At 41.8% G+C, this 26,220-nt stretch overlaps 1 protein-coding gene across 1 annotated transcript in view; it reads left to right on the top strand.

The window, feature by feature from the left end:
* The window catches only part of TEX11 (testis expressed 11), a gene marked incomplete at both ends in the record, with an annotated part of 446,038 nt that overhangs the window by 321,613 nt on the left and 98,205 nt on the right, over positions 1–26,220 (top strand). The window contains 5 exons of the mRNA XM_079764448.1: positions 2,947–3,071; positions 9,833–9,918; positions 15,957–16,013; positions 19,861–19,901; positions 21,101–21,187. Coding sequence (XP_079620574.1) covers positions 2,947–3,071; positions 9,833–9,918; positions 15,957–16,013; positions 19,861–19,901; positions 21,101–21,187 — 396 coding nt within the window. The remainder of the gene's footprint in view (positions 1–2,946; positions 3,072–9,832; positions 9,919–15,956; positions 16,014–19,860; positions 19,902–21,100; positions 21,188–26,220) is intronic.

Raw genomic sequence — 26,220 nt, 5'->3', positions numbered from 1 at the left:
CGTGACTTGTTTTGGTGTCTTCCCCTTTTGGCTGCCTCCCTATCGCTCAGCTTCCCCAATCTCCCTAGGTGGTCGCTCTTGATACCCCCCTTTGTGGGCTGAGTGCAAAGTCTTGGTGTTGTTAAGCCTTGATTGCTGTTGGTACACTGGGAGGATGTGACCTCCAGTCCAATTGGCTGTGAGGATCAGCTGTGTCTATGCCTGGAGACAGCCCCATTCAACTAGACTTGCAAAATTGTAAAAGCCTCTGTGCTCAGCTTGGATGGGGCGGAGTTACAGGGCGGAGCCTACCACCTTGGCTTCCCGTCAGCCCCGCCCTATGAGGTTCCTGTGTCCCTCTGTACTCCCAGCAAACACCTCTGAGAGAAAAGCGCCCTGGAGTTTCGCGCGCTGCCAAACAGTCTAGTCTCTCCCCCAATGAATCTGGATTCCCAGATTCTCGCTCAGAACTGGGTTTCCGTGTAGTCAGAATTGGGGCTCACCGCAGTCTGGCGCTTTTGTCTCCTTCCCTCCAGGGCGACTCAGCGGCACAGTCAGCAGCCCATCCTCCGCGCACAATCCCCTGCGCGCCTCCGGTGCTCTGCTCTTCGCCGCCTCTCTGCACCTCTGCCCCACAGCCCAGCTTTCCCCAGCATGAGCCTGGCTTCCCCGGGTCTTTCCCGGGACTGGGGTTCAGTGCAGTTGGAACTGGGGGTTCAGCACAGTCCGGAGCTTTTGTCTCCTTCCCACTAGGGCAATCCAGTGGCACAGGCAACAGACCCTCCTCTGCGCACATTCCCGTGCGCGGCTCCGGCGCAACTCCTCTGTGTCTCCGCCCCACAGCCCAGACTCCCCCAGCATGAGCCCGGCTTCCCAGGGTTTCGCCCGGAACTGGGGTTCAGTGCAGTCGGAGCTGGGGTTCAGCACAATCTGGCGCTTTTATCTCCTTCCCGCCAGAGAACGCCAGCCAGGCCGTCAGCCGTCCCTTCCTCTCTGGCTCCGTCTTCCCCGCACGCGCGCGGGCTCGTGTCTCCGCCCGTGTCTCCATACCTCAAGCTTTTACGGCTTCCCTGATTTTCCTTGTGGTCCTCTCTTTCCTTCTAATTGTGGGCATTTCAGTCAGCCAGCTTTCCTGTGGTTCTGGATGATGTCCGTTTTGATTTTTAGTTGTGTTTTTGAAATTGTTGTGCCGGACTGTAGGTTAGGTGTTTAACCTATGCCGCCATCTTGGTTTCTCTCTAAAGGCATGCTTAATAAACTAACAATAAACACATCAAACCAAACAAAAATGACAGATAAAACAGACAAGCAATCAACCATAACTCATAGACAAGAGTTAATAAATCACAGTTCTTTTTCTGGAAATTTCTCTCCATAGCATTGACTACCCTTTAAAGTTATTTTAGCTAAACTCTGCCTGCCCCAAGGCGTCTGTAATTTTTAAACAAAGCACCAGAGTCTCCCTGCAAGAGCGTTAACAGCTCCACCCTTTCTAATTGCCAAGTCTTTCCACACTAGAGGCAGAGGATCCAGCAGCTTTTTAGTAATTGCAGACTTTTGATCCCCAATACGAATTAGGCATTTTGCAATTTGAACAAGAACCCACATAGTTAAATGTGACAACGGCACTCTTTTTCCTTGAGCCTGATTTAAGAAAGTACCTTATGACATTTTAATTTTTTATAATTTTGCCTTTAAACCCCATTATGGCCTTGCTTGAAAAAGACGTCCTCACCCTCTTTGGATCGCAACTTCCAAAGCTGATACGAGCTTTACACACAGTGAATCTCCCCGCCGAATTTTTGGTGACCCCCACCTTTACCGGTGATCCCCACTTTTACTGGTGATTAACTTCTTTTCTTCCCTCTGGCAAATCTTGTCCTCCAGATGTCCCTTGTTGAGGTGCCATAAATGCTAGGGTCTTTCCGCAGCTAGGGTTCAGGAATCTGGAGAAGGGCTGCACATAAATGAATAACTAGACAAGAAATATTAATTGGAAGGCATTTTGGGGGAGCCATATGGAAACTTAGCTCTAGTGACTAAGCTCTCTGAATGTCCGGATGCACAGCTTTTTATTCACACATTTGCCCTTTAGCAAAACAGATATACATATCAAAGGTAAGGTTTGGTAAACAATAAAGGACCAGCAGGTTAGGGGAATTGCCCTCAGCTGTTTGGCAACAGGTAATAATATGCAGATCTTCAGCTTTTGCTAAAGCTGTCCTTCAGCCTTCTGATGAACTTCTCACATTTATTATGCTAACTACTATACTTAGCCTCCAGCTCTTTTTATGTTATTTTAATTGTTACTTAAGGTCTTTATTACATGTATATATATAACTTATCATAATCTACCTTTAAGACATAAAGGAATATAATACTATCATTCATTTATTTTACTTCATTCTGTATTATATTTCATTTAATGGATGTACCAAAATGTATTTAGCCTGCTTTCATATTTTACTCTTGTAAATATTGCTGGATGAACATTTGTTTTTGTTTTAAATATATTTTATTGATTTTTAGAGAGAGAGAGGAAAGGAGGGGTATAGAGATAGAAACATTGATGAGAGAGGAAGTCATTGATTGGCTGCCTCCTGCATGGCCCCAAGTAGGGATCAAGCCCACAACCCAGGCATATATCCTGACTGGGAATTGAACTGGCAACCTCTTGGTTCCTGAGTCAACGCTCAACTGTTGAGCCACACCAGCCGGGCTGGATGAACATTTTTGTATGTTTTTGTTTACATATATATACATAGGATATATTCACAGAGGTGAATTGCTCAGTTGGGCATTTTTCTGACAGTTTAGCAATTTAGATGACTATGAAAATTAACCATTGTTTTAAAGATATTGGTACTCATAAAATGAGTTCCAAAGTCACTGTGATATAATTAACCATTGATAGCTATTATCTTTGATAAAAGTATCTCATGTTTTGAATTGTTTCCTTGTTTTCAGCTCTGCAAGCAATTACCACTTTAGAAAATTTATTAACAACTGAAGCATTAGAAGGGAATGACCCACTTGCAGATACAAGTTCACCTGTCAAGATTTTCAATTTAGCTGCCCAGTTTGCTCTAGAGGTAACTCTTATGTATACATTTATGGATTTTTTTGCCTCTTTTTCATTTTGTGAGATAATTAATGGAATCATCATTAGGTAGGCACAGGAGAGGCCTTCTCTTACTTCCTTTACTATTTAACCTCATATTTTCTCACCAAGCTTGGTTGCAGCATTTCTTTATTTCTCTTCATTTCTTTCTAATGTGAAGTAAATGAAACAGTGAGGTAACAGATTTGTGCTTAAAACTACAGAAAAAAAAACAAATATAATAAAATGTTAAATTTTAAAAGAAACACCAGATTTAAAATGCTACACCATGCAAACAAATACAGTAATTATCTATTTAGAAACTTGTCTTTCTCATCAATTTGGAAAAAAAAGCACACAAAACAGTTTAAATCCCTGTGGATCTTTTAATTTCTTAACCACAAAACAATTTTATTTTAGAAATAATAAATATTTTCACCCCTGTTTTTTACTAGCAAAATCTGCATAGGATTAGGAAAAGCATTGTAGCAACTGTGGAGCTCTTAGACTTGGTGATAGGCTAGATTTGATTACTGGCTCTACAACTTACGTACTTAACTTCTTTGAGTCTTAATTTCATTGTTTGTAAAGTAAAGGTAATACCTACCAACAGAATTGTGGAAATTAACTGAGAAGGTAATTGAAAATGTGATTTGAAGCTTAATATACAACTATGATGTTTCTGTTCTTATCCTATATAATAAAAGGGTAATATGCAAATAAACCAAATGGCAGAACAACCAAACAACCAATCAAAGTGTAATATGCTAATGATATGCTAAGACTGCTCAGCTGCTCGCTATGATGTGCACTGACCACCAGGAGGCAGATGCTCTGACTGGTAGGTTAGCTTGCTGCTGGGGTCTGGCCGATCAGGACTGAGAGAGATGGTCCAAACACTCCCTGGAGCCCTCCCGCGGTCCTTCCCTGGCCTGATCGTGCACCAGTGGGGTCCCTCAGCCTGGCCTGTGCCCTTGTAATCCGGGACCCCTTGGGAGCTGGTTTCAGCCTGATCCTGCAGGCCACTCCCCTTGGGAGGGCGCCAGACACAGGGCTCATGGCTGGCGAACACTGCTGTGGCAGCGCGAGCCTCTCCTGATTGGGACAAATTGGGCACGAGCCCGCGGCAGGCACAGTAAGGCCAGGATGACCAGGAGTGGCAGGTAGGAGGTGCAGGTGGCTTTGGACTGCAGGCCACTCAGAGGGACCCCACCCATGCACAAATTCATGCACTGGGCCTCTAGTTAATATATATACAACCTGGCCACAGCAGCTAACTCTTCTACTTTATCTCATATTACTCCCCTATGTCATCATCATACGTCTGATGGTGGGGTAAATGAGAAGGTATATGAAGACCAAAAAAATGAAGCCAGCAACTATATAGAATATAACAGAATTTATTATAGGGTAATTTACCCCTGGGAAAATTTGGTTGGATTGGAACAGATAGCCCAGCAATTCTGTGCAGGTTATTCTCCACTACTAGACTCCTGTTACAATACTTTTTCATAGCATAACTTGGGTACTAATGATTGCCAGGACAAAGGGCAAAGAATACAGTAGCATCAGGGGCCATACCTCTTGATGGCCTTGTGATAGTTGATTGTTTATAATTGATACTATTACCAACTTGGCATCTCAATTGATGCCATTCTGGCTGTTTCAACAAAAATATTTATGGCTATATTTTAAGGAATACAAATAATCATCAATTAGAAGGCTTTCATATGCTTGCTAAGGATATGAGGTTGGTCAAAGGTCACAGTAGGAAACTTAAAAGTGAAATGAAATCCGGGACACAGAGATGCCGTTGGTTTTGTTCACATCTACATCTCTACATCATAGTAATATAAGTCACCATACATTAGTCACAAGATCTAAAATAGTGGAGACATAAGCCCATCATCACTCCAACCAAGCATAATGTCTCTCAAACACGCCAATCACATTCCTTTTTATGTGTCTTGTTTATACCATCCCATCCTTCAAAAAATATTCTTGCTTATTTAGATGGTACCCTTTTCAAAGCCCAACCTAAGGTTTCCCTCCACTGTAGAGACTTCCCAAATGAATTCCAGTCTTCACTGTTCTCTTCCTATTCTGAATTTTAGTGATTTGTAACATGTATGCTAGTTATTTGGTCTTTATTATACATTTTGCCTTATATTGCTAATGCACGGCTTGTCTATCCAAATTGATTTGTGAGATCTTTGAGGACATTATTTTTAGCACCTAGTCCAGTGATGGCGAACCTATGACACGCGTGTCAGCACTGACACGTGTGTCAGCACTGACACGCGTAGCCATTTCTGATGACACGCAGCCGCTGAGGCGGCCGCATGCCGAGGATGAAACATTTGCGAAATAATGTTTTTTCCTCAAAGTGACACACTACCCGAGTTATGCTCAGTTTTTTGGCGAACTGACCTAGCCCAATATCTTGCCCAGAGTAGTTACTAAATACAGTTTGAGTGATATGTGTCTTGATATTAATAAATAGGGTAATAGAACTCTTGGAGGAGGAAAATATTTGGCAGATACAGATATAGGATATATTTGTGTAGGATGGTGAGGAGGAGGAAGTGAGAAAAATTTGGTAGTGGGAAAGCCAAAGGCAAATATCTTTTTAAAGGAAGGTTTATAAATTTACGTTTGATATGGAAAGCAGAAGAATTATGAAACTGTACTTCAGAAAAGGGAAATAGTTTTAATAAGAAGAAATAATCAGAGAAAAACAAACCTGAAAGTAGTTTGAATTAGAGGATGAGTGACAAAACCCCAATAATTGAGTATATAGTTACAAAAGAACATGTGTAGAATCCAGTTTTCACTTACTATAATTGCTTTATAAATGTCATTTGAAGTGCTAGTGAGGATATATCACTCATTCAGCAAATATTTATTGAGTACCTACCACGTGCCAGGTACTTTTCTAGTCCTTTGGGATAACTAAGTAAATGAAACAGTGATATGCCTTCTTTGAGTTTATATTCAGGCAGGAGGAGAGAAGATAATAAGTAATAAAATAAGAAAATTTATATAATATATTATAACTTAATAGATAATACAGAAAAAATAGAACAGAATAAAAAGGATCAGGAGTGGGATTGGGCTGGATTGATTTATTTTGAATAGGGTAATGTAGATAGGTCTCATTGAGAAGAGGACATTTGTGCAAAGACTTGAAATTGGCGACTTAGCCTTATAAATATACAGGATGGGCAGTGAAGGCAAATAGTAATACAATACAAATGCCCTAAGGTAGGTACCAGCAACAGTAAGGTTAGAGTGAACTGGGGTAAAAGCAATACAAATGCCCTAAGGTAGGTACCAGCAACAGCAAGGAAGACAGTAAGGTTAGAGTGAACTGGGATTAGTAAGAGTTGAAGTCAGAAAGGTAATGGAGAATCTGGACTATGTAGATCCTTATAGGCCAGTGAAAGGACTTTGACTTTTACTCTGAATGAAATGGGGAACCATTAGAGTGTTGTTAACAGCAGTGACATGATTTGACTTTCATTTAATTAAATGCTCTGACTGTTGTATTGAGATTAGACCATAAGAGGACAAAGGAGACCTGTTAGGACGTTTTTATAGTACAGTAATCCAAGGAAAAGATGATAGTGACTCACATAAGGAAGATAACAATGGAAATAAATGATAAATGGTTGGATTCTAGATTTATTTTTCATGTAAAACCAACAGTATTTGGTGATAGATTGGATGAAGGCTATAAGAAAAAGAGACTGGATCATCAAATGGAGTTGCCATCAACTAAACTAGGAAAGGCTGCAAATAGAGCAGGTTTGGGGGGGAATCAGGAATTCAATTTTGGACATGATTCATTTGAGATGTCTATGAAAAATCCAAATAGAGATATTAATAGTCAGTTGGATATATGACTAGAGTTTTGGAAAGAGATCTGGGCTGGAGTAAAAGTTTAATGAGAGTCATCTATATATATAAAAAGCCAGCGACCATAATGGCAATAATGACCATAATGACTGGTCACTATGATGCCCACTGTGGCCAGCGAACCGCCCGATCAGGGGGTGGGACCGGCCAGCCAACCTCATGGCCCCTCCCCCTTGCCGACCTGCCCCTGATCAGTCTGCCTCACCACGATAGGCCCGCAGCCCCTCCCCCCAGCTGGCCCACCCCTGATTGCACCCCCCACCCTAATAGGGGGCAGGGCTGGGTGGCCAACCTCCTGCAGCCCCTAGCCCCACCTGGTCCCACCCCAGATCAGCCCCCCCACTCCGATCAGGGGCAGGGCTGGCAGGCCAACCACCCATGCCCTCCCAGGACACTGGGCCCCGATCAGCATCCCCCAATCACCCACACTCCCTTCCCCCAGCTGGCCGGGCCCTGATTGGGCTATTGGGGGTGGGCTTGCCAGCCAACCTCCCATCATCTCCTCCTCCCAACAGGCCCAGCCCTGATCCACCCCTATTGGGGCCGGGCCAGGTGGACCCCATCCATGCACGAATTCGTGCACTGGGCCTCTAGTTAATATATAAATGGTACATATGTTTGAGCCTGGAGTTCTCAAACATTAATGGTTTTGCGGGGAGAAAGAGGAACTAGCAAAAGAGAAAACATGGATAATGTAGTGTCCTGGAAGCCAAATGTGTTTCAAAGAGGAAAGAGTGATCAACTATGTTGAATGTTACTGCTGATAGGTCAAATACAACAAGGGTTGAAAATTGACCATTGAAGTGTACAATATGGAGGTCATTGGTGAGCTGGAAAAGAACAATTTTGATAAAGTGGTAGGGCAAAAGCCTGACTGGAGTAGGCTTGAGAGAATTGAAGGAAAGGAATTGGATGTAATAAGTATAGACAACTCTTTAGAGGAGTTTGCTACAAAGGGAAGGAAAGAAATTAGGCCTTATGGAGATCAGGATGAAAGAAGTATGATCAAGAGGTTTGTTTGTTTGAGATGGGATGAATGAAAATGTTTATATCCTAACAGGAATGACCCAGTAAGAGAACAAAAAGTTGACAATGTGAGAGAAAAAGGAGAATTATTAGAGCAATATCCTTAAACCAGCAAGAGGTGATTGACACAAGTGTATAAGTTTAGGGGTTGGCTTTAGGAAGAAACATGGATAATTCATCTATGATAGAAGTTGAGAGGGCAGAGTATGTGGTGTGGTTCCTGGGGTGTGAGTAGATGTGGTGGTGGGAATCATGGAGTTCTTTTCTTGACCGCTTCAGTTTTCTCAGTAAAGTAGGAAAAAGATCATCACCTGAGAATGAGAATGCGAAAAGAGGAGTTGCAGGTATGGAAAAAACAATAAGGTGTAAACTAATCATCCAGAAAATCAAGAAAATGAATTACAAAGGTAATGTGGCATGGTTGCCCAGTAGTATTAAGGCTCATTTGATGAAGTTTTAAAGGAAAGAAATTAATTGTATGGGTTTTTATCCAGCCACTTTCTACTGCATGGATGCAGGTATAATAGTCAGTAGAAAGTTGTATTTAATAAAGCTTGTAGTTTTGCCAGAAGAATACAATGAAGCAAAAGAGGGGCAGGAAAATCAAGGAATGATTATAATTAACTAGAGGCCTGTTGCATGAAGATTCATGCAAGAATAGGCCTTCCTTCCCCTGGCTTCGCTCCCAGCCGCCCGGGAGCCTGCAAGTCCTCACTCCCAGCCAACCAGGAGCCTGCAAGTCCTCCTCCCAGCTGCCTGGAAGCCTGCAAGTCTTTGCTCCCAGCCGGAGCGCCTCTCCTGTAGCTCCCTCCGCTCCCCACATTCTCCCTCATAGCAGGCATTCTGCCCTGCCCAGCTGCTCCGTGCCTGTGTATGCAAATTAACCCACCATCTTTGTTGGGTTAATTTGCATACTCACTCCTGATTGGCTTATGGGCATCACGGAGGTACGATCAATTTGAATCTTTCTCTTTTATTAGTGTAGATTACCATGGAATTTAGACTAGGTACAGAGGAGGACATCAAGGGGATGAGGGATCATGAAAAATTAGTAGCATCAATGGATTGAAGGTCTTAGTGCAATTGAAGGATTGCTGGGGTAATAAAGAGAGTGAGTTAGAAAGGTAGGAGATGGTGGTCCAAAAGTAGAATACATGGAACAGAACAGGATACAAAACTAAGATGAGGGAATGAGGGAGGCACCTAAAGAAGCACTCACTCTCAGGGTCATGCAAGTGCAGAGTTGGTCCTTACATGACCCTGAACGTGAGTGCCTCCTTAAATTTTACACCCTGGGAGCCTCATTTATACAACTTGGCTCACCCTAGTCCCATCCCTGACTGAGAATATGGAAAAGTTGTAAATAATGGACTGAATTTCAGAGAATACAGTGGAAGGATTGAAGGAATTGGGGAGAAATGAAAAAAGAGGGCAACATAAGGTATTTACAAAGCCTTATGGATATCAGGGTACTAAAAAATGAGCATGACCTGAGAGTTTGGGGTTCTTTGGTTACTGTTAAAAAAAAAACCACACAAAACAGTAATAAAGATTAGTCCTAATGGATTCAAGGTTAACAATGTTATTAGTGTTGCTGGATGGGGAGGAGTGGATTTCTCAGGCCAATATGAACTGGTTCTGTTTTCGTCAATGAGTTGAATCTTCATTCTACCATCTTGCAAAGTAGCTCTTTTCAGAATACAAAATGAACAAATTTAGATTTTTTTCTTGATCTTAATGAACAGGAATATAAATAACATTTTGTAAATATTACTTGGAGATGTAATTTAACATATTTATCCTTTTTAGAATGGACAACAAATTGCAGGAGAAAAAGCTTTGGAATATTTAGCTCAATATTCAGAAGACCCAGAACAAATCTTTACAGCTTTAAAGTAAGTAATCCATATCCTATGGTTAGGAAAGCATTTCCTCTATTAATCTTACTCTTGGTCTATAAACTTTGCTGAAATAATGCTGATGGGATCAGGCTGTGTCAGTGCCTACTATACAACTGTTTTGTATTTAAAATTGTTTCCAGCTTTATCAATATACTAGAGGCCCAGTGCACAAAATTTGTGCATGAGGGGGAGTGTCCCTCAGCCCGGCCTGCACCCTCTCCAATCCTGGACCCCTCGGGGGATGTCTGACTTCCATCTATGACCACTGGCTCCTAACTGCTTACCTACCTGCCTGCCTGATCACCCCTAACCCCTCTGCCTGCCTGCCTGATTGCCCCTAACCACCTCTGCCTGCCTGATCGCCCCTAACTGCTCCCCTGCTGGCCTGATCGCCCCTAACCGCTTCTGCCTCGCCCTGCACCCGGGACCCAGGATTCCCTCCTCCAGCCAGTCACAGGCACCCGGACCTGGGCTTCCCTCCCTCTGTCCAGCCACAGGCATGCAGGATGCAGGCCGGCTTCACCCGTGCCAGCCGCAGCCGCAGGGGACTATGGGCAGGCAGTTTTGCCTGGGTCCATGGGGCGGGCGGCTTGTCCCTCTTCCAGGCCACAGCCACAGGTGCAGCCACTGGTGCCTGGAACTACAGGGTGGGTGGCTTGTCCCTCTCCCAGTCCGCAGGTGCAGGTGCAGCTGCTAGCGCCCAGAACCGCGGGGTGGGCAGCTTGTCACTCTCCTGGGCCACAGCCTGGCTGGTTCCCATTCCTCTCTCACAAGCTAATTTGTGCCTGTCTGGTCCCCATACTTCTCTCCCCAGCTCATTTGTGCCTGGCTGGTCCCCATTCCTCTCTCCCCAGCTCATTTGTGCCTGGCTGGTCCCCATGCCTCTCTCCCCAGTGTTGAGTGTCTGAGTAGTTCCGACACAAGGGCGTGAAGACCATTTGCATATTAGCTCTTTGTTATCCTATCTAATAATAGACAAATATGCAAATTGACCACACCTCCGACACACCCACAAGCCATGCCCACAAGCCACACCCACCATCCAATCAGAGCGAGTATGCAAATTAACCCAAACCAAGATGGCTACAGCCACAGAGAGCAAGGTTTCCTAGGTAACAGAGGAAGCCAAGCTTTCTGCCAGCCGTTGCAGGCCTAAGCCTACACTCAAGCTACAAAGTTTCAATTATAGAAGGTAAACAAATTCAAACAAATGGCGGCAGAATGGAGCTTGAGAGAGCAGGCCAGGGTTGCCACCGGCAACAGGGGAAGCAAAGCTTTCCACATACCCTGGCCGGGCCCACCCGCTTAAGGCAACAAAGTTTCAATTATAACCCCAACACAAATGGCTGCGGGCCTCAGAGGGAGCCCCAGGCTTGGCTCTGCTCCAGGCTACAAAGTTTCAATTGTAGAAGGAAAATAAATTCCAGATACCAGGGCCTCCTCTTGTGTTGCCAGGGGGCGTGGCCCACCTGCAAACTACCACAGGCCCCTCGCTCAGGCCACCCCACGCCCCAAGGGAACCCCATCCTGATCAGGGACACCCTTCAGGGCAAACCAGCTGGCCCCCATCCCTGTACCAGGCCTCTATCCTATCTAATAAAAGAGTACTATGCAGATTGATCATCACTGCAACACACAATATAGCTGCTCCCATGTGGTCAAAGATCCTGCCCCCATGTGGACACAAGATGGCCAGCAGGAGAGGGCAGTTGGGAGGCACCCGGCCTGCAAGGGAGGGCAGTTAGAGGTGATCAACCCTGCAGGAGAGGGCAGTTAGGGGTAACCAGGCCGGCAGAGGAGGGAAGTTGGGGGCAAACAGGCTGGCAGCAGAGTGGTTAGGGGGTGATCAGGCTGGCAGGCAGAAGCGGTTAGGGGCAATCAGGAAGGCAGGCAGGCAAGCAGTTGGGAGCCAGCAGTCCTGGATTGTGAGAGGGATGTCCGACTGCCCTAAACGGGCAGTCGGACATCCCTTGAGGGGTCCCAGATTGAAGAGGGTACAGGCTGGGCTGAGGGACAACCCCCCTCCGTGCACGAATTTCATGCACCGGGCCTCTAGTATAGGATATAAAAGCCTAAGCGACTGAACGACCAAATGACCAAATGACCAGTCGACTGGTGACTATGACACACACTGACCACCAGGGGATAGATGCTCAACACAGGAGCTGCCCCCTGGTGGTCAGTGTGCTCCCACAGCTAACCTCCCACAGCCAGCCAACCTCCTGCGGTCTCTCCCCACTGCCAGCCAGCCCCAATCAGCCCCAATCGGGACTGGGCAAGATCGCCCTGATTGTTGGCCAGGCTGAGGGACCCCACCCGTGCACGAATTTGTGCACCAGGCCTCTAGTTAAGATATAATTGACAAATAACAATGTGTAAGTTTAAGATATGCAACCTTATGATTTGATACATGTGTATATTGTGAAATGGTTAGCACAATAAGGTTAGTTAACACATCCATCCCCTCACAAAACTGCAATTTTTGTGTGTGCCTGGTGAGAACATTTAAGATTTACTCTCTTGGCAACTTTTAAGTATATCATACATTATTGTTAACTATAGTCACTGTGCTGTACATTAGCTCCCTAGAACTTATTCATTCTATAAGTGGAAGTTTGTAGCATTTTACCAGCATCTCCCCATTTCCCTCCTCAGCCCCTGATAACCACCATTATACTCAGTTTTTATTTATTTGGTGCCTTTTTAACATCTCTCATGTAAGTGTGATAATACAGTATTTGTCTTTCTTTGCCTGACTAATTTTACTTAGCATAATGTCCATCCATATTGTTGAAAAAGGAAGGATTACTTTCTTTAATATGGCTGAATGATATTCCATTGTGAAATGTGTGTCTCTTCTGTGTGCATACCATTTTGCTTTATTCATTCATGCAGACACTTAGATTGTTTTTATATCTTGACTATTGTGAATAATGCTGTAGTGAACATGGGAGTGCAGATATTTCTTTGAGGTAGCAATTTTCTTTTCTTTGGGTATATACCCAGAAGTGGGGTTGCTGGATCACATGTTAGTTATATTTTTTATTTTTGAGGAACCTTTTTAACTGTTTTCCATAGTGGCTGTACCAATTTATAATCCCACTAACAGTATACAAGGATTCCCTTTTCTCCACATCCCCACAAACATGTTATCTATTGTCTTTTTTATGATAGCCAGTCTAATGATAGCCAGTCTAATAGGTTTGAAGTGATATCTCATGGTTTTGATTTGCATTTCTCTGATTATTAGTGATGTTGAGCATATTTTCATGTCACTATTGGTAATCTGTATGTCTTCTTTGGGAAAATGTCTATTTGGGTCCTTTGCCCATTTTAAAAACAGATTGGTTGGTTTTTTTGTTTGTTTTGGCATTGAGTCATATGAGTTTCTTATATATTTTGAATATTAACTCCTTATCAGATATATGGATTGAAAATATTTTTCACATTCTGTAGGTTGCCTTTTCATTTTTTTATCCTATCTAATAAAGAGCTAATAAGCAAATTGACCATCACTCCAACACACAAGATGGCCGTCCCCATGTGGTCAAAGATGGCCACCACAAGATGGCTGTCAGGGGAGGGCAGTTATGGGCAATCAGGCCAGCAGGAGAGGGCAGTTGGGAGGGACCAGGCCTGCAGGGGAGGGCAGTTGGGGGCAACCAGGCTGGTAGGGGAGGGCAGTTAGGGGTAACCAGGCATGCAGGGGAGGACAGTTGGGGGGATCCAGGCCTAAAGGGGAGGGCAGTAAGGGGCAACCAGGCCTGCAGGGGAGGACAGTTGTGGGGGACCAGGCCTGCAGGGGAGGGCAGTTGGGGGCAACCAGGCTGGTAAGGGAGAGCAGATAGGGGTGACTGGGCCAGCAGGGGAGGGCAGTTGGGGGGAACCAGGCCTGCAGGGGAAGGCAGTTGGGGGGGACCAGGCCTGCAGGGGAGGTCAGTTGGGGGTGACCAGGCCTGCAGGGGAAGGCAGTTGGGGGGGATCAACCCTGCAGGGGAGGGCAGTTGGGGGCAACCAGGCTGGCAGGGGAGGGCAGTTGGGGGTGACCAAGCCTGCAGGGGAGGGCAGTTAGGGGGGGCCCAGGCTGGCAGGGGAGGGCAGTTAGGGGCAATCGGGCAAGCAGGGGAGCAGTTAGGCGTTGATCAGGCTGGCAGGGGAGTGGTTAGGGTGTGATCAGGCTGGCAGGCAGAAGCAGTTAGGGGCAATCAGGCAGGCAGGAAGGCGAGCAGTTGGGAGCCAGCAGCCCTGGATTGTGAGAGGGATGTTCGACTGCCCTTTTAGGCCCGATACCATTGGGATCGGGCCTAAAAGGGCAGTCGGACATCCATTGAGGTGTCCCAGTTTGGAGAGGGTGCAGGCTGGGCTGAGGGACACCCCCCCCCAGTGCATGAATTTCGTGCACCGGGCCTCTAGTTTTTAAAATATTTTTATTGATTTCAGAGAGGAAATAAGAGGGAGAGAGTTAGAAACATCTATGATGAGAGAGAATCATTGACTGGCTGCCTCCTGCGCACCCCCTACTGGGGAAAGAGCCCGCAACCCAGGCATGTGCCCTGAAAAGGAATTGAACCCTGACCTCCTGTTTCATAGGTTGATGCTCAACCACTGAGCCATCCTGGCGGGGCTTTTCATTTTATTGATAGTTTTTTTCTCCTTTTTTGCTGTACAGAAACTTTTTAGTTTTATGAAGTCCCACTCATTTATTTTTGCTTTTGTTATTTATGCTTTGGGTGTCATATAAAAAAATCATTGTCAAGGAACTCTTTACCTGTGTTTTCTTCTAAGAGTTTTGTGGTCTCAGGTCTTATATTTAAGTCTTTAATTCATTTCAAGTTAATTTTTATGAGTAATACATGATATGGGGTTCAGTTTCATTCTTTTGCATGTGAATACCCAGTTTTCCCAACATCATTTACTAAAAAACCTATCTTTTCTCTATTTTGTATTCTTTGCTCCCTTGACCAGTATTACTTGATTGTATATACATGGGCTTATTTCTGGGCTCCCTATTGGATTACATTGTTCTATATGACTATATTTATGCCAGTACCATACTGTTTTTATTACTATAGCTTTGTAGTACCGGTATAATTTGAAGTCACGATGTGTGAGCCCTTTAGCTTCGCTCTTTCTCAAGATTGTTTTGGCTACTCAGGATCTTTTGTGGTTCCATAAAAATTTTAGGACTTGTTTTCTATTTCTGTATAAAATGCCATTGGGTATTTGATAGGGATGTTAAAGTGGGGAAAAAAAAAGATATCAGTTGAACCTGATTTTCCTCCTTCTCTCTTTTTATGATGAAAAGTGGTTTATCAAAAGGGAACTTTTACATACAATAGTGAGGCAGAGGAAAGTGAGGTTAGGACATGGTAACTCCTAATGATATGACTGAGAATATGTCAGTGGGAAAAATTGGAAAGCAAAAGGGTTCTATAGTGGTTCTGTTGGTCAACTCTGCCAGAGGTCACACTTCCAAAAGGAAATGGAATCACAGAAATAACAGTATCAGAAGGAATCTTGAGATACTTATATGCCTTTAGGCAAATAAATATCTGAAAACATTCAGGATAAATGGTATTTTAAAAATATTTAGGGTTTGAAACTTTATAAACTGACCTTATTTTGTTGGTTTGTCATTATACTACCAGATCCCTTCAAAGAATAGTCATTCCAGTTTATGTGGAACCCAATGGCCAGTTCTAGGTTCCTTAATAGGAAGAAAAATATAAACACTTACTTAATGTTCTAGAAGATGACTTGGGGTAATTCTATAAACTGTGGAACTATTTAAGAATTTTTCATAAGCATCACTTTTCAAAAAAAATCTTATTTAAATTACTCTTCCAAAATTACAAATTGGTATGTTTTCATTACAACTATTAAAACAATACAAAGATCTATAAATAAAAAAGAATTAATCTCTTCCTTACCCTCTCTTTTCTCACTTCTGCCTCCTCAAGTAATCAACTTGGTATTTTTTCTTTTGCATGTTTCTTCCTAAGCATCATTTTTTATGTTATTTTATCATACAGGTGTTTGTTTCGTCTTCTTGTTCCAAAAGTTTCTGAAATGCCAGAATCTGAAAACAAGTAAGTTATTTCAACAGAAATGATATATTCACCATTAGAAAAATTATAGTAGTTTTCAATATAAACCTTATACTGAGAGAACTATAGTACAGTGGGTAAGACCAATATAAGCTCTGGAGCCAGACTTCCTGGCTTTATCTCCTGGCTCTGCCACTTATAGATCTATGACCTGAGCTTGTTTCCCCATATGTACAATGGGAATAATAATAGTACCTACTTTATGGGGTAGCTGTGATAACTGGATGAGTAAATACATGTAAAACACTTAAAAGAAGACTGCCAGGTACTTATTAAACCCTCAACAATGTTAGCTATGATTTCATTATGATATTGCATCTGTTTTCTTCTTTCTTAACAGGACACTTAAATATAGACATATCCCTTACTTTCTCACAGAAACATATAACCTGGTTGGCTTGTTGATTCTGATTCTGTATCAGCTCAGCTCAGTATTCATATATATTTCTTCTCATAGTTTCTATGGCATAAGATATCAAAAACTTAAAAGTTTGTGGAAGAATTGGGTCACCAATTTTTTTCATTTACAAAATTCACTACCTCCTAATGATTTGAAATAAAACTCTATTCAAGTCCTTGATTAGTGATAACTTTCAGAGAAATATTCCCATGTCTACATTCTCTATTCATACAAAACTCTGCTTTTTGTGTATCTCTACTTCACTTTTTCTTTATATATTTGTACCTGGAGACAATATATTTTTTCAGCTAAATTGTTTGAGAAATATCTGTGACTGAGATAATATTGGATTGATGACTTTTTATCATAGTACAAATTTTACCCAAGTATATATAAGTTTTGACTCTTTACAGGCTCTATGAACCCATTATTAGGCAACTCAAACCACAAAAAATATATTGAGAAAATTGAAAAGTTGATTATTGACCAAACACTTGATGATATTAAGAACTTGTTAATTTTAAGGAATATAATGGTAGTGTGATTATGTTTCTTAAAAGAACCCTTGTCTTTTATAGACACATCCTAAAATATTTATGGATGAAATGATGTGATGTCTGGAATTTGCTTCAGAATAATATGGGAGGGGAAGGAGTTGGTGGAGGGTATCATTGAATTAAGATTGATGATGAGTTCATAATTATTGAAGCTGAGTGATGGATACATGGGGATTCACTTACCTGTTAACATATAAACATCTTTGAAATGTTCTACAATAAAAGGTTAAATGAATAAAAGAAACAAACAAATAAAATAGAAACAGACTCATACATACAGAGAACAGACTGACAGCTGTCAGAAGGGTGGTGGGTTGGGGGGCTGGGTGAAAAGGGTGAAGGGATTAAAAAATCTCATAGACACAGACAACGGTATGATGACTACCCAAGGGAAAGGGGCGTGAGGTGAGATAGAAGAGAGTATAGGAGGGATAAATGGTGATGAAAGGAGACTTGACTTGGGGTGGTGAACACACAATACAATATACAGATGCTGTATTATAGGATGGTATACCTGAAACCTATATAATTTTATTAAACAATGTCACCCAAATAAATTCAATAAAAATGTTAAAAAATAAAAAAGGAAACTGAGTAACTAAACTTTGATAGTTACTAGATTGTAAGAGCTCCTTGATTCTCTGAAACCTCAAATAGTATCTGACACATAATAGTCACTCAATTTATTTAAATTATTGAATATCTGTTCTTTAAAATAAGTTTTTTATCACTAGACTTACAAGTGCTTCATAGCTCATGTAATTGTGACATTAACAGTCAAACCTCACTCATTAAAACATACTTAAATTACAGAATACTTAACACCCTTATTGTGTTCCTTTGTGTGTATGTTTGTTAATCCTCACTGAAGATATTTTTTCCATTGATTTTTAGAGAGAGAGAAAGGAAAAAGGAGAGACAGAAATATATACGTGAGAGAGAGATATTGATTGGTTGCCTCCCGCACGCACCCCGATGGGCTGGGGATTGAACCTGCAACCTAGGTATGTGCCCTTGACTGGGATTCGAACCTGAGACTGGTGCTCTAACCACTGAGAACACAGTTCAGGGCTACACTTATTGTTTTCAAGTAAATATAGTAATAAGAACATATGTAGCCGTGTTTTCAGGTAGAGGTCAGGACCTGATTCCTGATTTAACAAATTGATTGGACTAACTTATTTCACTAACTTCTGGTTTACCTTAGGCAATAACAACTTATTTAACTTTTCTAAGCTTTCTTTTCTTCACCTGTTAAATTAAAAAAACTAGACCGGATAATGACTAAAGTTCCTTTCTCATCTAACAATTTTATGGTTTTTTAATTAGCAGAATCTACCTAAGTATTAATAAATTTGTGTGCTAAAATTTTTAAAGCACCTTTCTCTTAAATAAACCATACATCCCCTTTTCACATCCTCATCATTATTTGTATCATTTATTTGCATTAATGGACAGTTCCTAGATTATTTTATATAGTCACTGAATTAAATAAGGAAGAAGGTAACTTTAGCTCAGCTGAAATTCAAATTAATAAAATTTACTGTAAGAAGTTACTTTATATAAATGAGAATTCTAATATTTATCCCTGAGAAAGCTGCTACTTTTCTTGAAGCACAGTTTTTATGATATAATACTAGACATTCTCCTGATAAAGCCAGTTTTATAATATGCTCTACCCTACTCTTATAACCTTCCTTACTTGAGTTTGCCAATAATTTCATATTCATTCCTATGTTTAAGTAAAACAGAATGATTTCCTCTATTAAAATCCTTCATAATAAAAAGGCAATATGCAAATAACCATCACTCCGCTACGCCCATGATTGGGCGGTGGGAGGCTGGGGGCCGGGACTCGGGGTGGCATATCCGGCCATTGAGAGGGGCGGGACTCCCGCCCCCCCCCCCCCTGCCTCTCAACGGCTGGATTGGCGGCCGCTGAGGGGGGCTGCCTCGGACACCCTGGACACCCAGCTCCGCTGCCATCGGAGGCAGGGAGCCTGTTGTCCACACCCGGATCCCCTGCCGTGCTCCCCTTCGTCAGTGCCTCAAGCCCCAGCAGCTGCGGCAGCGGCTGGGGATGAGCTGGTGATCCCAACAGCCTGGCAGCTCAGTGGCGGCGGCGGAGGCAGCATTGGGCCTGGGGACTGGCGAACAGGCAGAAGATGGCCCTGATCACAGGAGGCTAGGCCTAGGGACCCTACCCGCACGATTGAATCGTGCACTGGGCCTCTAGTATATATATATCCCTTAAAGAAGCTTGACAAAGGGTCAAGAGACATGGGTAGCAGTCTTGACATTGTCATTATTTTATGGCCTTGGACACATCATCCCCCCATTTCCAGATATGTTTTCTCTGAACAAGATAAGTGTTTTTTTAAACTATATTCCTCAGAACCCTGGAAATTCTGTGGCACTGACTCAGGGACTTTCAGGAAGGTGAGGCTCTAAGCCTCCATCCACCACTGGCTCAACCAGAGCAGCTACACTTTTATCTTTTCTTGTATATTAGACTTCTATAAAATTTTATTTGAAACAAGGGTTTTAATTTCTCCTCTTCAAAAAAAAACCTTGAAAATCAGAGAGATCACTACCTACTCTCAAATTCTATGGCCCTGTAATATAAAAACCTTATCAGTCATTGAAATCCTTTGTTGAGTGTAGGTGTAGAAGAGGAAGAAAGAAAAATATGAGTGCACTAAGGATGAGGAACAGGATCTTATAGTGGGGAAAAATAGTGTTGAAATGACATGTTGGAGCCTTGAACAACAAACTTCCCAATTTTGCAGTTTTGCACAGCTCTCAGGCACAAATAAGGTCTCGTTGTGTTACTTTTCTATAGTAGGAAAATACTATTTTCTTTATTTTTTAGAAAGAAAGAAATGGATAGACTTTTGACTTGCTTGAATACAGGTAAATATCTTCTTGGTCATTTTCAGGCCTTCTTGCCCTTATCATCTATTAAATGTTCCAAGTACCTTGAGCACACTGATTAAAATTTCATGTTTGAGTTAACATTTGCTTTTGTTAACATTTGTCACAGCAATCTACCTTGGATTCTTTATTCACAAGCAGAGAGAAGTTTGTCATCCCTAGCTTCCATATGCAAATGTGATTTCAGCTCTGTTTCTATTCCAATTTGTCTTAAAAACATTTCCTTCCTTCCTCTCTCCCTCCCCTTCCTTCCCTCCTTTTCTCCCTCCTTCCCACCCTTCCTGAATTGAACAGGTGAAGAGGGATCAAGACAAATAATGTTCTGAACCCTGCTAGTTTTCATGTCCTCTGAATCAAATTCCGATTGTTTACTGTTATTTTGAAGCTGTCCATCTATCTACTGATAATTCCTCTCTGTTCCCTTCATTCAAGCTAACCTACCTACATCTCATTCCTTTCCCAACTTCATGCTTTCTTACGTGGTATCTCCCTTTTGCCTAACAGGTCTTCCAATGTCTGCTGCTCACATAACTATTTCCTTATATCCAAAACATACCAAAAGCTCCACATCTTAGAAATTCTATTCTATTTATTGCAGTAGTTCAATGTTATACTTCAAATACCTGACAACAGGTGATAAATATAGCAAAGTGGTTTAGAAACCAAAGCTTTTCAAAAAAGAATAACTTTGCTGGTTGGCATCCTTTTCACTCAGAAGGGTATATGTGTATGTAGTAAATGCTTTCTGGTGACATCATGTTTTGGTTCTGGAATATGCTTGCTGTGGGAACTCAATAAATATTATGCCAGCCTATCGATATTCTTCCAGTTCTCAATTTCCATTGCAGTATTTTTAATGATTGTTCTGACTCTTTATTTCCTTACATGTAAATCATATATTTCTACCTCAGGTGGTGAATGATTGCTTTAATTTAAATTATAAATCTCTCCAAAGACATGTTTGTTCCTTAAAATTTGAGTTAACAGCTTGCTTCTTGGAGCTTGGTAATGCTTTTAATCATTTTAATTACTTTTGATATGCACCCATGCGCACACGCACTCACACACATACAAATTTTGTAAATTCAAACTCTTATTCATCTGTTTTTAAAACTGGATCAACAATTTTGCTAGAGTAAAAGACCTTAATTAATATAAAATTTTCCTGTTTGATGCAGCACTCCTGAAATTTCCTCAATCTTTTGTTGGAGAAGACTCGACTTCAGACTCAAGGATTAATGAAGCTCACTGGTTTAGAAAAATAGGTAAAAGAAAATTCTGTGACTATTTGAAACATTATGAGGCAGTAGAATTAACAGATGTAAATTCAAATTTTAGCTCTTTCATTTGTATCTATGGGTACAAGGATAACTTGCTTTATCTCAGGTTAATTACTTATAAAATGAGAACAAATATATATACTTCATAGGATTATTAAGGGTTGTAAATGAAAGTGTATATACCTGGAACATACTAGGTACTCAATAAATATTAGTTTTCTTATATTCTATAGAATTGGGTCTAAAAATAAAATGATGAATTATAACTGTAGATCCCTAAGGTTATGCTCCTAAACTTCATCTAGAATGCCCAATTATTCTTTAAATATGATTCATCAAAATAAACTATATTAAAAAATATAGATGAATCTCACAAACATAATGTTAAACAAAGGAAGCCAGACATTGAGTACATATTATGTGATTCCATTTATATATGATTAAAAAATGACAACAGGCAAAACTAATTTATAGTGTTAGAACTCAGGATAGTGGTTATCCTTGAGGGGTTGGACTTTGAAGAGGGTTGGTGGGGTAGCTTCTGGTAATGATCTAGATTGTTCTTTACTAGTATCTCTAATAGTTACATGAATATATATAGTCCCTTTGAGAAAATTCATCAAGCTGTACAATTATGAATGTTGTGGAAGCAGTTACTATAGTGATAAGTAAACGAGCAATTAAGCAGCAATATCACAAAGTGGACTGATTCTACATGGTCCTTTTTCTGCTTTATAGGGTTTGCTGGGGCTCTAATCTAGTAGAAAAGGCAATAAATACAGCAGTCTAGTTTCTAAGAAACTTATGCAAATAATGGAAAACAAACATTTAAGTTATAGAAAGGTTTAATGACTTTTATTTTTTGAAAGTTTGAAAATTTACTTTCTAATACTTCATTTACTGAATTTTAATTTTGATATTCCAAGGTAAAGATCATACTGAACATTACCTAATGGGGGCTTCCACTGCTCTATGAAAGATGTAAATCTTTCCAGCAGTTCAACCCTTGATTCTAGAATACCGTGTCCTTTACTAAATTTTAAATTATTTTTACCAATGCCAATTGGTGAGCTCCTTGCTGAACCTCATTTTTAGGTGGGCTTGTGCTAAGAATTTATTGTATATATCCTAGTGTTTTGTTTTTTAAATTAGCTCTACCTCAACTGGTCATTGGCCTAGAATTGAAGTCTCTAAAACTTATCTAAAAACTAAAGTTAGCGAGATAGGAAGATGGCTGCCGACAGGAAGGCAGGCTGCAAGATAGTGTGTGAGAGAATGAAAGGAGAGTGTGTGGACATACGGGGAGTGTCTATTTGTGAGTGAGGGACAGCTATATTCCAAGGGACTGTTGGGGACTGCTGGACTGGGCTCCCCTGACTGGGCAGACTCCACTGCTGCTGAAATCTCTCCTGGAGGGATCTACTCTGCCGCAGAGACTGCACCATCTTGAAGGGGAGAGTGGCTGTGATCAGAAGCCTAGCCTTACCTTCAATCGGGAAGAATTGGATACCTCCCGCGACCCTACAACCACAACACCCAGGGACCAGCTGTGAACCCACAAACACTGGGTCTCAAGCAGCGTGAATATGTGGACCAAGACGAGCTCTGCACCTTCTCACAGAAAGGTCAGGTTTCACCCAGAGAAAGTTGAGGTCTATGATCCCGGTTGAAGGGAGAAATGCACACAGCAAGTTCTGGGAGTTCAGAGGAAGACTGCACCTCACAAAATCCACAGACGTTGGGGCCAACATAGTCCGTGGATGTGGAAAGGGGTCCATAGGGCTGCTGGCAGAAGGGAACTCTAGAAATCAACCCATAGCTGGACTGGGCACAAAAAGGCATCCTGAAGCTTTACCAGCAAACTGGCTGTGCTGTGCCACGGTAAAAATACGTGCACAGAGACATGAACAGAGTCGTGCGCAGTGCCAGGGCGAAAAAGTTGAGAGTTTGCGCACTTACACTGACTCCATTTTCTCTTGAAATCCTTGATTTTGATTAATAAGCCCAGTACATAGGATCACCCAATTAAAAACACTCTCAGAGATTGAAGGGGAAAGTTGTTTTGTGGAACCTGGGGATCAGAGAGAGGAGAAACAATCAGAAAACCAGCCCTGGGGCAGTCCATACCCCCAAACCAGTATTAAGTGCAGCAGGGAAAACAAATTCTAAATACTGGGTAGAGAGCACTTATAGCCCTGGATGTCAATACAGAAACACTGCCACCCAGGGGTTGAATCGCAAACTGACTCTTGTGTAAATATAACCACAGGCAGGCTGAGTAACAAAGAAATACTGCCTGCTTGAAAACAAGATTGTGGCATATGACACAGAGGAGCTGTGGAACACAGGGAACGTCAATACTGTCCTGACTACCTGACAGGAAACAGGCGTGCCAAACAGAACAGTAGATGAAGTGAATGACCTTCACTACTACACATTTTTATTTTTTATCTTTCACTAAGAAACTAAATTATTTTCTTTTTCAAATCACTTGATTTTACCTTTTTAATAATTATATTTTTATTTTTAATCAGTATTATAACTACTATTTTATTTTTTTAAGTTTCATTTTATTTTCTCTTTATTTTATGTTAGTTTATTTTAGCATTAGTGTTCTACATTCTATTTTCATTTTTCCTTTAGCATCATTTTACTCTATCTCAACTTTACCTTTATGCCAACACTCTCTTCCTAACTTTACCCCTTTTGCTGTCATGTTTCTCTTACCTTATTCCTGCTTTAGATTTTCCCTATTCTTTCTTTTTACCCCCTGCTAAAAATTCATCCTACTTATATATCTAATTTCTGATCCCCTGCTCCAAGTCCATACACACTTCTCTCTTCTCTTTCTTCACTATCCAAATTTTTTTCTCTCTTCCTTTTTTTGTTGTTGTTTATATTTATGTTTGTTTGTTTTATTTTGTTTTGTTTTGCCCTTCTTTCTCTCTGTCCTATTGTTGTTGTTAGTTTGATTGTTGATTAGATTGTGTTTTTTTGTTTGTTTGTTTGTTTGTGCAATTGTTTCTCTTTTTTTGCTTCTGTTTTTCCTCTCCTTGCTTGTTATTAGTTGTTGATTGTAGTTTGCATTCATATCTGGGTGTTAGTTGTTTGCATTTTTTTTGGATTAGTTGTTGTTCTGTTGGAGATTTCTCCCCATATAAATAGTTTCCACTTTCATTTTTATTCTCTTTCTTTCTCTCTTACTTTTTTTCCTATTCTCAATATTATTGTTGCACTCTTTTTTTTATCCCCTAATTATCTTTTCTCTGGTGGTCACCTTTATTTGGGGTTATTAGTATTGTTAATACATTTGTGTTCAGTACTTTGTGTGTTGGCCTGGTTGTGTTGTATTTTGTGCCTTTAAGTCAACACAGAAGAGAGAGAGCTACATAACCAGACACCCGGAGAGTGGGGAGACAAAGAAACACCCTGCATATGAAAGAAAAGGAGGAATCACCAGAAAAGGAAGTAAACGAAATGGAGACAAGCAATATGTAAGAGAAAGAATTCAGAGAAATGTTCATAAGGTCACTGAAAAGGTTGGAAGACAAATTCAATGATATGTGTAAGAACCAAAAGGAAATGAAAATGAACCAAGAAGAAATGAAAAATAACATCACTGCAATAAACAACTGAATAGAAAGCATCAACAGTAGACTAGAAAAAGCTGAGAAATGCATCAGTGAGCTAGAAGACAAGGTAGGAAAAAATACCCAAGCAGAGCAGCATCTAGACAAAAAGCTTAAAAAACAAGAAGAGAGCCTAAGGGAACTTTGGGACAACACGAAACGAAACAACATCAGCATAATAGGGGTGCCAGAAGGAGAGGAAAATGAGTAAGAAATAGAAAACCTGTTTGAAGAAATAATGACAGAAAACTTCCCTGATATCGGGAAGTAAAAACTCACACAGGTCTAAGAAGCTCACAGAGTCCCAAACAAAATGAACCCCAAAAGACCGACGCCAAGGCACGTTATAATTAAATTGGCAAACACCAAGGATAAAGTAAGAATCTTAAAAGCGGCCAGAGAGAGACAAAAGTTACCTACAAAGGATCTCCCATCAAACTAATGACTAATTTCTCAAAAGAAACACATCAGGCCAGAAGGGAATTGAATGAAATATACAAAGTCATGCAAAGGAAGGGTCTGATTCCAAGAATACTGTACCCAGCAAGGCTATCACTCAAAATTGAGGGTGAAATCAGGAGCTTCACAGACAAAATAGGACTAAGGGAGTTTATTACCACCAAACCAGCCATGCAAGAAATGCTAAAGGGTCTGCTGTAAAAAAGAAGAAATAGGAAGCAAAGAAAGAACACAGGAATAAAAAATAAAAATGGCAACAAACAAGAATCTATCAATAACTTTAAATGTAAATGCCGCAACCAAAAGACGTAGGGTAGCTGAGTGGATAAGAAAACATGACTGGGTGAGGCCGCGCGCCCCTGGGTCCGGGTGAGGCCATGTGCCCCTGGGTCCGGGTGAAGATGGATCCCGGGTCCAGGTGAGGCCGTGAGCCCCTGGATCCGGGTGAGGCTGGGTCCCGGGCCTGGGTGAGGCCACACGCCCCTGGGTCTGGGAGAGGCCACGCGCCCCTGGGTCTGGGTAAGGCCACGCGCCCCTGGGTCCGGGTGAAGCTGGATCCCAGGTCCGGGTGAGGCCGTGTGCCCCTGGATCCGGGTGAGGCTGGGTCCCGGGCCCAGGTGAGGCCACGTGCCCCTGGGTCTGGGAGAGGCCACGCACCCCCTGGGTCCGGGTGAGGCCACGTGCCCCTGGGTTCGGGTGAAGCCGTGCCCCTGGGTCCGGCCGAGACCAAACCAGAGGGAGTCGGACCTGCATTACCACCATTTGTCCACCATCCAGAGCTGAAAAGTCAGTGCCAACATGTACACATAAGGAACTGGTGGACATTGATATTGGGTCTCAAAAGAACTGTTGGTCCAGAAAGAAACTCAGTACAGACTGATTCATTTGCCTGTCAGCATAACTATTATTGCTCGTCTCACATTCAGTTCT

The sequence above is a fragment of the Cnephaeus nilssonii genome (genome assembly GCF_951640355.1).
Source record: "Cnephaeus nilssonii genome assembly, chromosome: X".
Taxonomy (NCBI): domain Eukaryota; kingdom Metazoa; phylum Chordata; class Mammalia; order Chiroptera; family Vespertilionidae; genus Cnephaeus; species Cnephaeus nilssonii.
Note: the sequence above shows the minus strand (reverse complement) of the source record. Positions and strands in the feature narration are given on the sequence as shown.